The following is a 13,871-nucleotide window of genomic DNA, read 5'->3' as shown; positions in this document are numbered from 1 at the left end:
TGACTTGATTTTTACTGGAACTATTTCAAGTATGATATTTGAATTCAGGGAGGCTATGATTAGTCATTTTGAGATGACTGACATGGGTCTCATGTCTTATTTTCTTGGACTGGAAGTTGTGCAGGAATATACGGCATATTCATTTCCCAAAAGAAGTATGTTGCTGATGTGTTGAAGAGGTTTAAGATGGATTCTTGCACTCCTATAAAGACACCGGTAGAAGCTAGAATTCCGTGGGAGCAGATAGATAATGCTGAGTTAGTGAATCAAACACATTATCGCCAACTGGTTGGGAGTCTACGCTACTTAACAGCAACCAGGCCTGATATTTCATTTGGATTTGGTCTAGTTAGTCGATTCATGGAGGCACCTAGTCAAGCTCATTTACAAGCTGCAAAACGGATTCTCCGTTACGTAAAAGGTACACAAGCTGATGGTATTTTTTATGCATCATCTAATAACTCTGAACTGCTTGGATATGCGGACACTGATTGGGCGGGTGATCATTTAGATCGAAAGAGTACTTCTGGTTTCTTGTTTCTTATGGGTTTTGGCATAATCTCTTGGTCATCGAAGAAGCAGCAAAGTTGCTCTCTCTACTGCCGAAGCTGAATACATAGCAGCTAATGCTACAGCATGTCAAGATGTTTGGTTACGGCGTGTACTTGAAACATTGAATATCACTCAAGCAACAACAACAAAGATATTTTGTGACAACAAGTCTGCAATAGCTTTAACCAAAAATCCAGTATTTCATGGAAGAACCAAGCACATCGACATCAAGTTTCATAAAATACGAGAGTTTGTGAAGAACATCGAGATTGAACTGGAGTTCTGTGAGTCACAAAATCAAATTGTAGACATATTTACTAAGCCACTGAAGGTTGAAGCATTTTACAAGTGAAAAGCTTATGGGTATTTGTAGTGTTTGAGCTTAAGGGAGGCTGTTGGAATTTAATCTCAAACATAACCTAAGTTTTTATCTTTCTGTTTTGAATAAGTCACAGTCCTTGGTCTTTGTTATACCGAGTACTTAGGGGAAATTGTTTCGATTTGTTAGCATTACTGGCTAGTTTTCTACTAGCTAGTTTTTCTGTAAACACCTATAAATAGGTGTTGTTCTTTGTTTTCTAAATACTGGGAACTGAAGTTTAAGTATCAATAAACATTCTTAACTTCTATTTGATTTCTTCTTCACTATCAGTTCTTATTGCAGGTAGACTAATAGTTGTCAGATCTTACACAAACACCGCCACCATGAAGAGAAATTTTCAATTTCAATGGGTTATCTTCAAGAAAACACCTTTCATCAATCCTCATTTTCAATCAGGTGCATTCATGAATCATGATAGCTAAGTTAATTAGAATCATATCCAGAGTCGGATAAGAGAATGATAACTAATTTTTTATCATTATCGTTGAAAATTTTGTTTCAAAATTAGAGTTAGGGATATTTGGTGCTATACTGCTATGATTGTTGCTGCGGAAGAATTTTTCTTTTTTCTTTTTTTTTTTTGCAAATACGGGTCGAAATTTTCTACCTCTGGTCCAAAGTCCGTACCTGGATACCCGTCGTCTTCTAAACCGAGTCAGGTCCGAATTACTGTTAGTGTTCTGTTCCTATTTTTCCTTCAGAAAACAGAATTTGTTTAGGATCCGAATCATACAATCGATCTAATGGTTTTTTGGAACAAGTTTAAACTGTAAATATGTTGGTTTGATTTTATATGAATGAATTTCATGATCAATTTGTTTAATTATGTGGATTTGAACTTGAATTTTCATGAAATTAAAACCAATTTTGATTTTTTTTGTACAAACTTTGTGACTGACAAACTACATTTTACCATCCTATAGAAGGCCTCCCTAAAGGTCGGCCAATTAGCTGCCGCACTGGAAAAAAAACGTCTTAATTAGCTACACATATCCCTTGTTTTACTAAATGCACTTAATCTTGCCAAACTTTCTGAATTTTTAAGCGAACTTTTTTTCAAGCACACCACACGTTTTTCTCATAATACGTTCGGAGATAAAGTGAGTCTGGAACTGAAATTCCTTGCAATGCCATATGATCGTCCTTAATAAGTGAATTTGTTTTCCAATACAAAACATCAGTCTTTAGTTTTGAATTTTCACTCCAAGTTATTGCAAATTAAGAAATTAAGAAATCATATTAAGAAATACAATATACTGTTAAGAATCAGATCGGGGCACTTCCCTAATGCCCTGTTGTACTATTGCGATTTCCCTTTTAAAAAACATTCTCCCAAAATAATAAAAGAAAAGAAAAGAGAGGAAGGAGATATACAAGAAACCCTTAAACGCCTCTATGAAAATTAACAAAACAATAAACCCTGCTAAACACTTGAAAAGAAACAATACGTTGTCCCATAATATACTACCAGAAGGTCTTGCTCTAAAAAAATTATAAACTTTATCGAACATCTTGAAAATATCCACGATCACCTGGAATGTCTTTTTAACTTTGTCGTACATTGTCATGATCATTGTCGCAGCTGTCTGATTAACAAAATCCGCTAAATTTTTAATACCCAGATAGTTTGCTGCAAAGATAATTTCTAAAAATGTATACCAGTCGACGTTAACAAATTCAGCATCCCAGGTCTTAAATCCTTCTTCCTCGGTTTCACCATCGTCCCCCAGAGGACTTTCAGCATGTTTCTTGCAGTATTCGACAACTTTAGCCAAAACCTTGCTTGATATGTGGGGTATTGGTATTGTGTTGTCGACAACACATTTGTCTCTGATATAATTCTGAACAAATACAGATTGAAGAGCAATATCTTCTTGGACCACAAAATCTTCTCCATCAGCACTCTTCAAGGTTATTAATACTGTCTTTGAAGTCGACATGATCAATCGACCAAAGTTTAAGGAAAACAATGATTTTTAGTAAGTAGAGAAAGAAAAGAAGACAACAACAAAAGAAAAAATCGAACGTGAGAAAACGAAGCTATTGTTCTCATGTATATATAGACTTTGTGACAAACCTAAGACTGCTAGAATTAGGAAGGATTGCTTCTTCTTTTTGTTTTCTTTTTTTTTGGTAGTTGTCTGTGTTTGGTAAACGCAAAATTTGTTTGTATCCAAGTTGGATCTCGGGCCTAATACCAACTTACGAAGTTAGACTTTGAAGGATGATTTGTCTCACACCCGGCCCATTAAACAACATTATGTGTTGGGGCTATGCGGGTGATTAAAGTATTCTATTGAACATATTAATTTAGATTTTTGTTAGAGGGAGAGCAAAAATGGATTTGAGGAGTGCGAAAATCGGTATCAACTCGCTAACTAGGCCGATTTATGTATTGGATCAGTTTTTGTTTTTTCGCATAAAATAATACCCCTCCAGCCTAATTGCGTATTAACCCAAACTCTAAAATTTAAACGCAGGTGACAAGATCTACGATTTAACCCCAGGAAATAAAATCATAGTTATATATACATCTTTTATGATATTATAAACACCAATAAACCCTAAAACTCAATGTCGTTTATCACTCATCTAATATCATAAAGACTTTAAAACTTTCCCCAAAAAATTCATCCACAATGGTAGATATAGAGTTATTAGATTTTGAGAACCAAGAATCTTATATATGTTAAAAGCATGATTTGTTCATGCTAGTAAATATCTGTTTTGCTTGCAATTTAATCCAATTTTAGTATTCTTTTAATGTTCATGGTTGTTCCGTATACAACACAAACACCCAATCACCTGCATCTAGCACTTGTCCAGTGCTTACATTGCGAAAAGAATTCTTACTAAAACACCACTATTCCACAGAGTGCTTAACAAGAACAATTAATTCATCTCGATTGGCGTGGGATGATACATATCGGAGATTGATGGCTGCCTGTAGTATGTGCTTACTGAATGACGGTAAAATGGTCAATTACTAAACAATGATTTGAGCATAATACTGTATCAGGCAACATCCGGAATGAAAGCAGAAGATGGAGTTCTGATTTCTAAATTTTAGATTTCGAACCCAGGTTATATCTGGTTGAGTTAGTGTTGCGATCATGTGAGATGAGCGTGTATTATTAAGGGTATTATTGTCGGAGTCAACGCTCAATACCCAAATCGCCTAGTTAATAAGTCGATACTGATTTTTGCACTCCTCAAATCCATTTTTACTCTCCCTCTAACAAAAATCATTAATTTATTTGCATAATTCGGAACCTTAAAATAATTTAATTTAGTTTTATGTTGGACTTGACATATCTATTTATCCATCCCGTTAAAAACAACATTCTATGTTGCGATTATGGGGTGACATGTAACTTTCTATAACATTAAAATTCAGAGTACAACTATACTATAAATGTTTAATATTCAGAATTAACCAAGAAAATATCTAATTCATCGGGATATTTTATTTAGAATTAACATTTTCCTTTGGTTCACAGGAATTCATTCTTCTCCGTGGTGGGCCGTCCAGGAATATGTCTCCCGGGAGATTCTCACAATATACTTAATATTATCGGCCGGTATCTTTAAGAACAACCATATAAAGTGTAAAATGTCAATAGTTAGGATAAATATTGTAATAAAAATGAAGTGTTAGGCTATTTAAAAACAACAAACACCAAAGAAAAAATAAAAACTGGACTGGTACAATATAATCCACTCAAAAAGGTTATTGAAATCTGACATTGGGTGTAAGCTTTCCAGAATCAACCTGCAAAGTATGGCATCAAATATACAAATTCATATTTGATTGACAAAAAAAAATGAACTATGCGAAATTTGCAACATAAATTTATTTGTCTGGTCAGTTAAATAGAGGGACAATTTGTCACTCCAAATCAATGAATGAAAGATTTGCGACAAAATAATATAGTTTTAATCACCACATGGTGTGTTTTGTAAATTACATTTTAGTGAAAGAATAGTTAAGAATCAATGTAATTTTGTGAATTACATCTTAAAACAGCAAGTTGAAGATACCTTCCAAATGAACTCGAATTCCCGTCAACATGTGAAAGAATTGCTGAAGGATCGATGTCATTCGGCTTCATTTCATCTTAAGTGTAGAGCTTTGGAGTATCTGCAATCAAACACAAATAAGACAACCATTCCAAATGCTATGTAATTTTGTTAATTTCTATAAATAACCCGTACCATAACGGTATGGCATGAAATTAAAATAAAATTCTGGTAAAATATCTAATAAGAAAAGAGTTATCTAGTTAATAATTATATTTCGAAATATTGTGAGGTTGAATTTTACACATATGAACTTGTAGATTGGGAAGTCTTATATAAATAATCTTCACATTTGTTTCGAAGTACAATGGATTGGAAAGTAATTACTGAAATTAAATCTTGCTAGTCAAATTGTCTTATCGTGTTAAATTATTTTATTCTGATTAATCAAACCAAAACAACATAAAATCGAGCAAATTTGGATTAACAGGTAATATCTTTAAAATTGTATCGTGAATCCATTTAATAACGCGAGGCATATTAACAATTCATTTTACTACATAAAAAGATGTATAGTTGTTATCTAGTTTCCTTGATAAATAATTATTCTTACGTGTTATTAATTTTATCTTGAAAACTATGTTAGAAATAACATATTTTCACAAAATATAATTATTCACATGTCGTACACCATAGTTTTATTTAAAAAAAAATATATTAATCATGCATTCTAATCAATCTTTACATCCTACACATGGAGATATCGTGCACGACATCGTCCCTAGAAAATATTTAATAAAGGATCTATATAGTTTCATTCGAATCGAAATAACAATATACTCACGTTTTCGTCAATCATTAGTGAATTCAAAGTAGTGACTTCGTTGGTCGCCATGAAATCGACATCTTCCCATTTTCTTGCAACACGAAATCTGAGTACTGCAGGTTTGTTTTCATTGCAATTATGCATTCTCGAAAAGGAAGTAAAAACGTTTTGGACAACGGTTTTTGTGGGGCTGCAGCTAATCATTTTTGACATGTTGATACTCTTAAGCAAAAAGTTGGGAATGAGTTAGAAATGAGTGAATAAGTGAATATGTGTGGTTGAAGAAACACGACCCTCTATTTATACATGTTCATTGCTTAATTATAATTAGTGACACATTCAATTATTTTGACGTTTTTTAATGGGTTACTATGGGTTGATCATAAAGGAGAATTCGTTTTGTCCATGCATACCTTATGTCATGAACGGTTTTATATCTTATTTATGGGTAATAAAGGGTAAATAAAGAAGCAAATTAAGTGAACAAATTAAAATTAGCTCTGATTCCGATCATATATAGAGGAGGAGATTTGTTTGTAGTCTAATCAAAAGAAAGAGAAAGTGAAAAGTGAGCTGTAACGTTTCCTTTTTAAGCACGGCGCTATTCATTCTTGAGCACGACATTCATTTAACTCTTACTTTTGAGCACGGGTTAGTACTAACAATGAATATATCATAACAAAATAAGTCTTTAGACCTTAATTATCTGATGCATGGGCTAAATTTTAGCGCAATTATGACGGAACTTTTTGTAACATTGAGTTTTTTTTTTCTTTTTGTGATGTGGATTACAAACAAAAAAAAAAACTTGATTCCATCTGAAGATGTGCTCCCAAAGATAAAGCAATAACTTGATTTCATATCCCACAATCTGCAGAAGACTGGTTTCTGATAACCCGTGTATATGTTGGTAGAAGATACATTTCACAATTTAGTTTCTATACATGTATATGGGTACACACTATTTTCAATTGCTTGATCAGGATTCTTTTTTATTTTTTTGCTCTTCTTTTGGTTTGAGTTTATCTTCTTTTTGTTTATGCTGCAGATCTTGATTAAACCACTCATGACATTAAAATCTGATGATCAAGAATGCTCAAATGTTCTCGGGAATAATCAGATGAAAAGATATTCATGATATCGATGAAAACAAGATTCATCTTTCCATTGGTTAAATGTCTCATTGGAAAATAAACTTGTAATTCTAATTTTATTTTTCTTCATTGTAACTTTAGTGTTTTTTTTTTTTTGTAAGTTGATGAAAATAGGCTTATTCGATTGCTAAAACTAAAATCAGGCTTATGACGTAAGAGTAAATTATCGGTGAGTATGGATGCTAGAAATTGTTTGTTCTACATTGTAACTCTAATGTCATTTGTTTTTGCAGGATTATGAAAATTATTCAATGAGTAGATGTTAATTATTTTTTCGTATTTTTAAAAAGAATAATTGTTATGTAAGATTTTTTCCCCTCTTTATTTTTTTTTTTAAATATTTCTTTTTACTTTTCTATGATTGAAACATGGTTGTAACATTTGTTTTTTTTCAGTTTTTTTAAAGGTGCATGTATTCTTTAATTGATGAAGAACTAATTAAGAGGGTTATTAATATCTCCGTAATGGAAAAAGGTGACAAATACCACAACCGCTAGATATAAAGAACTAATTAAGAGAGTTATGTGATGAATCAATTAGTAGGATTGAAAATCACACACAATAACCTACTCTTCCAAAGGAATGAGCCTAAAATTTTATTGATTCTCTTTCTTCTTACCAAAACGAACAAAAACAACAGAGATAAATACAACAATTATTGTTCACACACCCAGGTAGCCACAGTAGCCGTTAGATCTTCCCACCTACCAATCTAGTGACTAAGAGTACAGGGTCAATCGACCATGGAAAGAAATACACGTGTACACTACTTTACCCAATCATCTAACTCAGCACTAAGGCTATTCAGCTCACTCAGATGTTATCTAACGGTCATATGGCTGACTCAATAATAGTCATATGACAATACCCTCCCCATCTAAACATCCTTGTCCTCAAGGATGAACTCGGGAAACTGGGCATGAATGTGTGAAATGTCCTCCCATGTGGCATCTTCAGGCTGTGAGTTGGACCACTGAATAAGCACCCGGTGAATTGCAGTCCCTCCTCTTAAGCTTTCTATATGGTCAAGGATAGCAACAGATAAGACAATGAAAGCACCATAAGTATCAACCAATGGCAGAGATGCAGAAGGAGTCAAATGTTGGCCAATCTTTTTCTTCAATTGAGAAACATGAAACACAGGATGAATTCTGGAACCAATGGGAAGCTTCAACTTGTAAGAAACAGTGCTAACCTTCTGTATAACTTGAAAGGGGCCATAATATCTTGCTGAGAGTTTAAAGTTTCGTCTAAGAGCCACATATGATTGTCTGTATGGTTGTAACTTCAGAAAAACCCAATCTCCCACATTGAAAGCTCTGTCACATCTTGAGTTATCAACATAAAATTTCATCTTGTCTTGAGCCTTAAGTAAGTCTTCTTTTAGTATCTACAACATGTGGTCTCTCTCTTTGAGATACTCTTGAACAGAAGCAACTGAAGTAGTAGAATTGACAGGAAATGCAAGATGTGGAGGTAGGTATCCATATAAAGCCTGAAAAAGGTGTCATCTTTAAACTAGTGTGAAAGTTGGTGTTGAACCACCACTCTGCAAGAGGAAGCCAGTTGACCCACAGTTTAGGTATTGTACCAGTCATGCATCTTAAGTTATGTTCCATACAAGCATTTGTCCTCTCTGTTTGCCCATATGATTGGGGATGGTAAGTTGTGCTGAGGTGCAAGGAGGTTCCCAGTGATTTGAAGAGTTCTTGCTAGAATTGACTGATGAATATTTTATCTCTATCTGACACTATAGAAGATGGCAGTCCATGTAGCTTAAAAACATGATGCATAAATTCCTTAGCTACAGAGGTAGCTGTGAATGGATGGCTGAGAGCAATAAAATGGCTATACCTGGTGAGTCTATCCACTACCACTAGTATGACAGACTTTCTGTTGGACAGTGGAAAACCTTGAATAAAATCCATGTATATGTGTTGCCAAGCAGCATCTGAGATAGGCAGTGGTTGTAAGAGACCAGCAGGAGCATTGTGTTCAGATTTGTTGTATTGGCAGACTGTACAGCTGGCTACAAATTGGAGAATATCCTGTTTCATTTTAGGACAGAAAGAATATGATTTGGCCCTATTGTAAGTACCAAGCATGCCTGAGTGGCCACCAATAGCTGAAGAATGGACCGATGCCATGATGGAGTTTCTCATGTTGTTACCAGCACCAATATATAATCTCTTTTTATATCTGAGAATACCCCCATGCAAAGATAAGGTTGGGTGGACAGGACTGATAAGTAATTGAGTCAATAGTTTTTGAACAGCATTGTCATCTGAGTAACTGCTGAGAATATCTTGAGACCACTGAGGTTGAGATAAAGAAATTGCAGAACATTCAGAGGCAGGAGGCAGTCTTGACAATGCATCTGCTACAATGTTATCCTTCCCCTTCTTGTATCTAATCACATAGTCCAGGCCTAAGAGCTTCATAAGCCATTTTTGTTGCACAATGGAAGTCATCCTTTGCTCCATGAAAAACTTCAAGCTCTGGTGATCAGTGTTGATGATAAAGTAATTGTGAGAGAGATAATGTTTCCATTTTTGCACATCCATGGCAATGGCTAATATTTCTTTCTCATAAGTGGATAATGCTAAAGCTTTGGGACCCAAAGGCTTACTGAAAAATGCAGTAAGCTTGTCATGTTACATTAATACAGAACCAACTCCTCTAGTGCAGGCATCAGTTTCCAAGACAAATGGAGAAGAGAAATCAGGAAGAGCTAGAACAGGAGAAGTGGACATGGCTCTTTTGATGTCTTGGAAAGCTTGTACAGCAGTTGGGGACCAAACAAAGGAATTCTTCTTGAGCATGTCAGTAAGTGCCTTGATTATGTTGCCATATCCCTTGATGAATCTTATGTAATACCCAGTAAGGCCCAAAAACCCTCTTAATTGTTTCAAATTTTGGGGTTGAGGCCATGTTTGCGTGGCTGCTAGCTTCTCAGGGTCAGCAGCAACTCCATCAGCAGATATAAGATGACCCAAATAGTTCAACTGAGGTTGAGCAAAGTTGCATTTCTTGAAGTTAGCAAAAAGACTATGTTGTCTTAATAGGTATAACACCTGAGATAAGTGAAGTAAGTGTTCTTCAAGAGACTTGCTGTAGATAAGTATATCATCAGAAAATACTAGCACAAACTTCTTGAGGAAAGGCTGAAAAACTTTATTCATCAGAGACTGAAATGTAGCAGGTGCATTTGCCAGGCCAAAAGGCATCACTTTGAACTCATAGTGACCATGATAAGTTCTGAAAGCAGTTTTGTAGATGTCTCCCAGATGCATTCTGATTTGGTGATATCCTGCTGTAAGATCCAATTTAGTGAAAATGGAAGAGCCGTTTAGTTCATCAAGCAATTCCTCAATGAGAGGAATGAGAAATTTATCCTTAATGGTCATATCATTAAGTTTTCTGTGGTCCACACAGAACCTCCACGAGCCATCCTTTTTCTTGACCAATAAAATGGGAGCAACAAATAGACTTGTACTGTCCTGAATAATACCAGCATCTAACATTTCTTGAACGAATTTCTCCACCACTGCCTTTTGAATGTAGGGGCATCTGTAGGGTCTTTGAGAAGTAGGTATTGAGTCAGGTTTTAAGGGAATTTTTTGGTCAATGTCTCTGGGAGGAGGAAGTGTTGATGGATTGAAATACATCCTCATAGCTGTGGAGAAGAGAGGTAATCTATGGAGGTGTAGAATAAATGGGAGTAGCTGAGACGGAGAAAAATTTCCCAATTATAGTAGGAGTGTCATTTTTAAGGAATTTGAGAAATGATTCACCACTGAGTAACCTGCAAGAGGGCCTATCAGCGTGACCCTGTAATGTAATTTGTATCCCTTGATGATAAAAGGAGACCTTAAGATTAGCTAAATTAAAAACCACATCACCTAACTTTTTCATCCATTCAACTCTCAAAACCATGTCACAACCACCTAAAGGTAGTACTCTCAAATCACTAGAAAATTTGAATCCCTGCATAGACCATTGTAAGTTATGACAAACACCATGGCTAACATTAGTGTCACCATTAGCAACAGTAACTAGCATCTGACCAGTTGGAGCAATGTGTAAATGTAATTTCTCAGCCAAAGCAGCATCAACAAAGTTGTGAGTACTACCTGTATCAATCAGGACAAAAATATCTTGATGCAAGAGTTTACCTGGAACTCTTATAGTGTGTTGTGTGACAAGGCCAGTTAAGGAATGAAGAGATATTTCCATGTTTGTATCTCCATAAGTTGAAGGAGAATATGTATCTTCCTCAGAATCCTCAATAGGTGGAGATGCATGATCCTCATCAAAAGCCACTAACATGAATAACTGTTGTGATTTACATCGATGGCCTGGATTGTAAAACACATCACAATTGTAGCATAGACCTTTATCCCTTCTGGCTTGCATTTGAGCTGGAGCAAGTTTTTTAATATGAGGTAGAGGTGGCTCAGGCTTAGTTGGTGTAAGAGAATGGGTAATGATAGGTTTATCAGGAGAAAAAGATGGTCTAGGAATATTTGTGAGAGGTGGTAGTGAAGGCTTATAGTGTGAAGTAGAAGAAAATGAGTTGGTGGAGGGTTGGAATTGTCTGGTGAAAGTTTTATATCTCTTAGATTGAGATTCAACTGAAGCTTGCTGCAATCTGGCTAAGTAAAAGGCCTCAGAATCTGTAGTGGGTTTAAACATTTGCACAGGATTTCTGATTTCTTCCTTAAGTCCATTGATAAAACTCATGGTGAAATAATCATCAGGGAGATTTCTATTGTTAGCCTTCATTACAGCTTTCAAGGATTCATACCTTTCATAGTATTCTTCTACAGTAGTAGTCTGAGATAATTTATTAAAACTACCCACATAGTTATCATAGGCAACATCTTCAAATCGACAACACACATCATAAGAAAAAGTATTCCAATCAATAAACAATTTACCCTCCTGATAATCTAAGAACCACACATCAGCCTTATCATCTAAGTGAATAGAAGCAATATCAACTCTCTTAGAATTGTCGATGGAACTTAAGTAGAAATATATTTCGCATTTGAGAATCCAAGCTCTCGGGTTAGAACCATCGAAACGAGGAAAATCGATCTTAGGTTGGTGAGTGATATTACCTGAAGTTAGAGCAAAACCAGTACGATGATCAGAATCACTTCCGGAAGGAATTTCTTGGGTTGAACCGTTTGGATCTGGAGGAGGAGAAACACCTAGGTGTTTGCAGAGTGTAGAAAATTGGAGACTCAAAATTTCTTCGATTGAAGTCATCTTGAGTTTTATGTCGGCGACATCTTTTTCCAGAACTGATAAACGTTCTCCATCAAGCTTTTGCTGATGAAAAACGTCCTTTACTGTAGGTGCTTTCTCACCTCCTGTCATGAATCAAAACACAGGATCGAACTAATCTGATACCAAATGTGATGAATCAATTAGTATGATTGAAAATCACACACAATAACCTACTCTTCCAAAGGAATGAGCCTAAAATTTTATTGATTCTCTTTCTTCTTACCAACAACAACAAAAACAGCAGAGATAAATACAACAATTATTGTTCACACACCCAGGTAGCCACAGTAGCCGTTAGATCTTCCCATCTACCAATCTAGTGACTAAGAGTACAGGGTCAATCGACTAGGGAAATAAAGACACGTGTACACTACTTTACCCAATCATCTAACTCAGCATTAAGGCTATTCAGCTCACTCAGATATTAGCTAATGGTCATATGGCTGACTCAATAATAGGCATATGACAGGTTATTAATATCTCCATAATGGAAAAAGGTTACAAACACCACAACCGCTAGATGTATTTAGCTGGGATGAGACTGGGATGGTCGGATCACATGTTTTTCTTTGAAAATGTTATCCGACCGTCCAAGGATCAAAAACCCATCCTATTTTGTATTATATATAGACGAGATTTTAATAAACGTGGCAGTGAATCATTTCAAAAAATGAAGTATTTTCAGTTAAAACTTCCTACAAAGCTCTCAGTGGTGAGTTAAGCTTTATGCATAACCCACATCCTAGTCAACCTACTTACAAAGCCCTTTGGAGCTTTCCCACCCTTCTTAAGATTCATCTATTCCTATGGAAGTTTATAGAAAATGTCTTACCTATTGGAGTTAGATTATCCTAGTACATAAACCATTCAGATCCTTGTTGCTTATGTGATACCAATTCGGATGAATCTGCTGAACATCTTTTTCTACACTGTGAGTATGCAAAATCTATATGGGAAAACACCTCATTTGGTCACTATGTTACTTCCGAAGATAATTCTAGCATAACCATTCGAGATTGGTTTGATAAATGGTTAAAAAGTGGTGTTCAAGCAGTCTATATTTGTAACAACGTGGAGTATATGGAGAGATATATGTTTCAAGATCTTTCAAAACAAAATTGTTACACCAACATTTGCTGCTACCTATGCAATGAAACTTTTATCTGAGATATACAATAGCATGCATGTGCAAAATGCCCCAACTGTCAGATGTCCTGCTCCTATACAGACTCCAGATTACAGTGGTCTGCCTGTTAATTGTAGTATTCTATGTTATGATGCTATCTTTGATTCAAACACTAATGATGCGGCTTCTGGACTCGTATTAATTGATAGAACATGGATTTTTGAAGGATGCAAGCTCGTCAAAGGAGTAGCAATATCAGCTGAGGAATCAGAATGTATTGCCATACTGGAAGGAATTAAATGGATGAAAATCAAAGGCATCAGTTCTACATTTGCAGTGATGCATATAATGCAATCACTTATCTTAAGAATAAAAATAACCAACTGTGTTGGTTTAATCAGACTATTTTAGATGATTGTCAGTTTCTTATGAATGGTTTTTCGTACTCAAGAGTAAATTATGTCAACAGGGTTTTATTTTTCTATCTGACAAGGAAACAAAATATTTTATAAGAAA

The 13,871-nt window shown here is 35.2% G+C and overlaps 2 protein-coding genes across 2 annotated transcripts; one reads left to right on the top strand and one right to left on the bottom strand.

Annotated features, from left to right (window-relative positions):
• The first annotated feature begins 186 nt into the window (after window positions 1-186).
• LOC113305809 (uncharacterized mitochondrial protein AtMg00240-like) lies at window positions 187-612 on the top strand. Its single transcript, XM_026554809.1, has one exon. It carries the CDS (start codon window positions 187-189, stop codon window positions 610-612), a length of 426 nt encoding a protein of 141 aa, XP_026410594.1.
• A 1,581-nt stretch (window positions 613-2,193) lies between these two features.
• On the bottom strand, window positions 2,194-2,874 carry LOC113305808 (SKP1-like protein 1A). The gene has a single exon (XM_026554808.1). The coding sequence runs from the start codon at window positions 2,872-2,874 to the stop codon at window positions 2,194-2,196; it is 681 nt and encodes a 226-aa protein (XP_026410593.1).
• Window positions 2,875-13,871: the final 10,997 nt, after the last annotated feature.

Source organism: Papaver somniferum, chromosome 8 (assembly GCF_003573695.1).
Source record: "Papaver somniferum cultivar HN1 chromosome 8, ASM357369v1, whole genome shotgun sequence".
In the NCBI taxonomy this organism is placed as follows: Eukaryota; Viridiplantae; Streptophyta; class Magnoliopsida; order Ranunculales; family Papaveraceae; genus Papaver; species Papaver somniferum.
Note: the sequence above shows the minus strand (reverse complement) of the source record. Positions and strands in the feature narration are given on the sequence as shown.

Bases quoted from the DNA above. Each gene is read 5' to 3' on its own strand.
- LOC113305809 (XM_026554809.1), top strand. From the start codon at position 187: ATGGATTCTTGCACTCCTATAAAGACACCGGTAGAAGCTAGAATTCCG.
- LOC113305808 (XM_026554808.1), bottom strand. From the start codon at position 2,874: ATGTCGACTTCAAAGACAGTATTAATAACCTTGAAGAGTGCTGATGGA.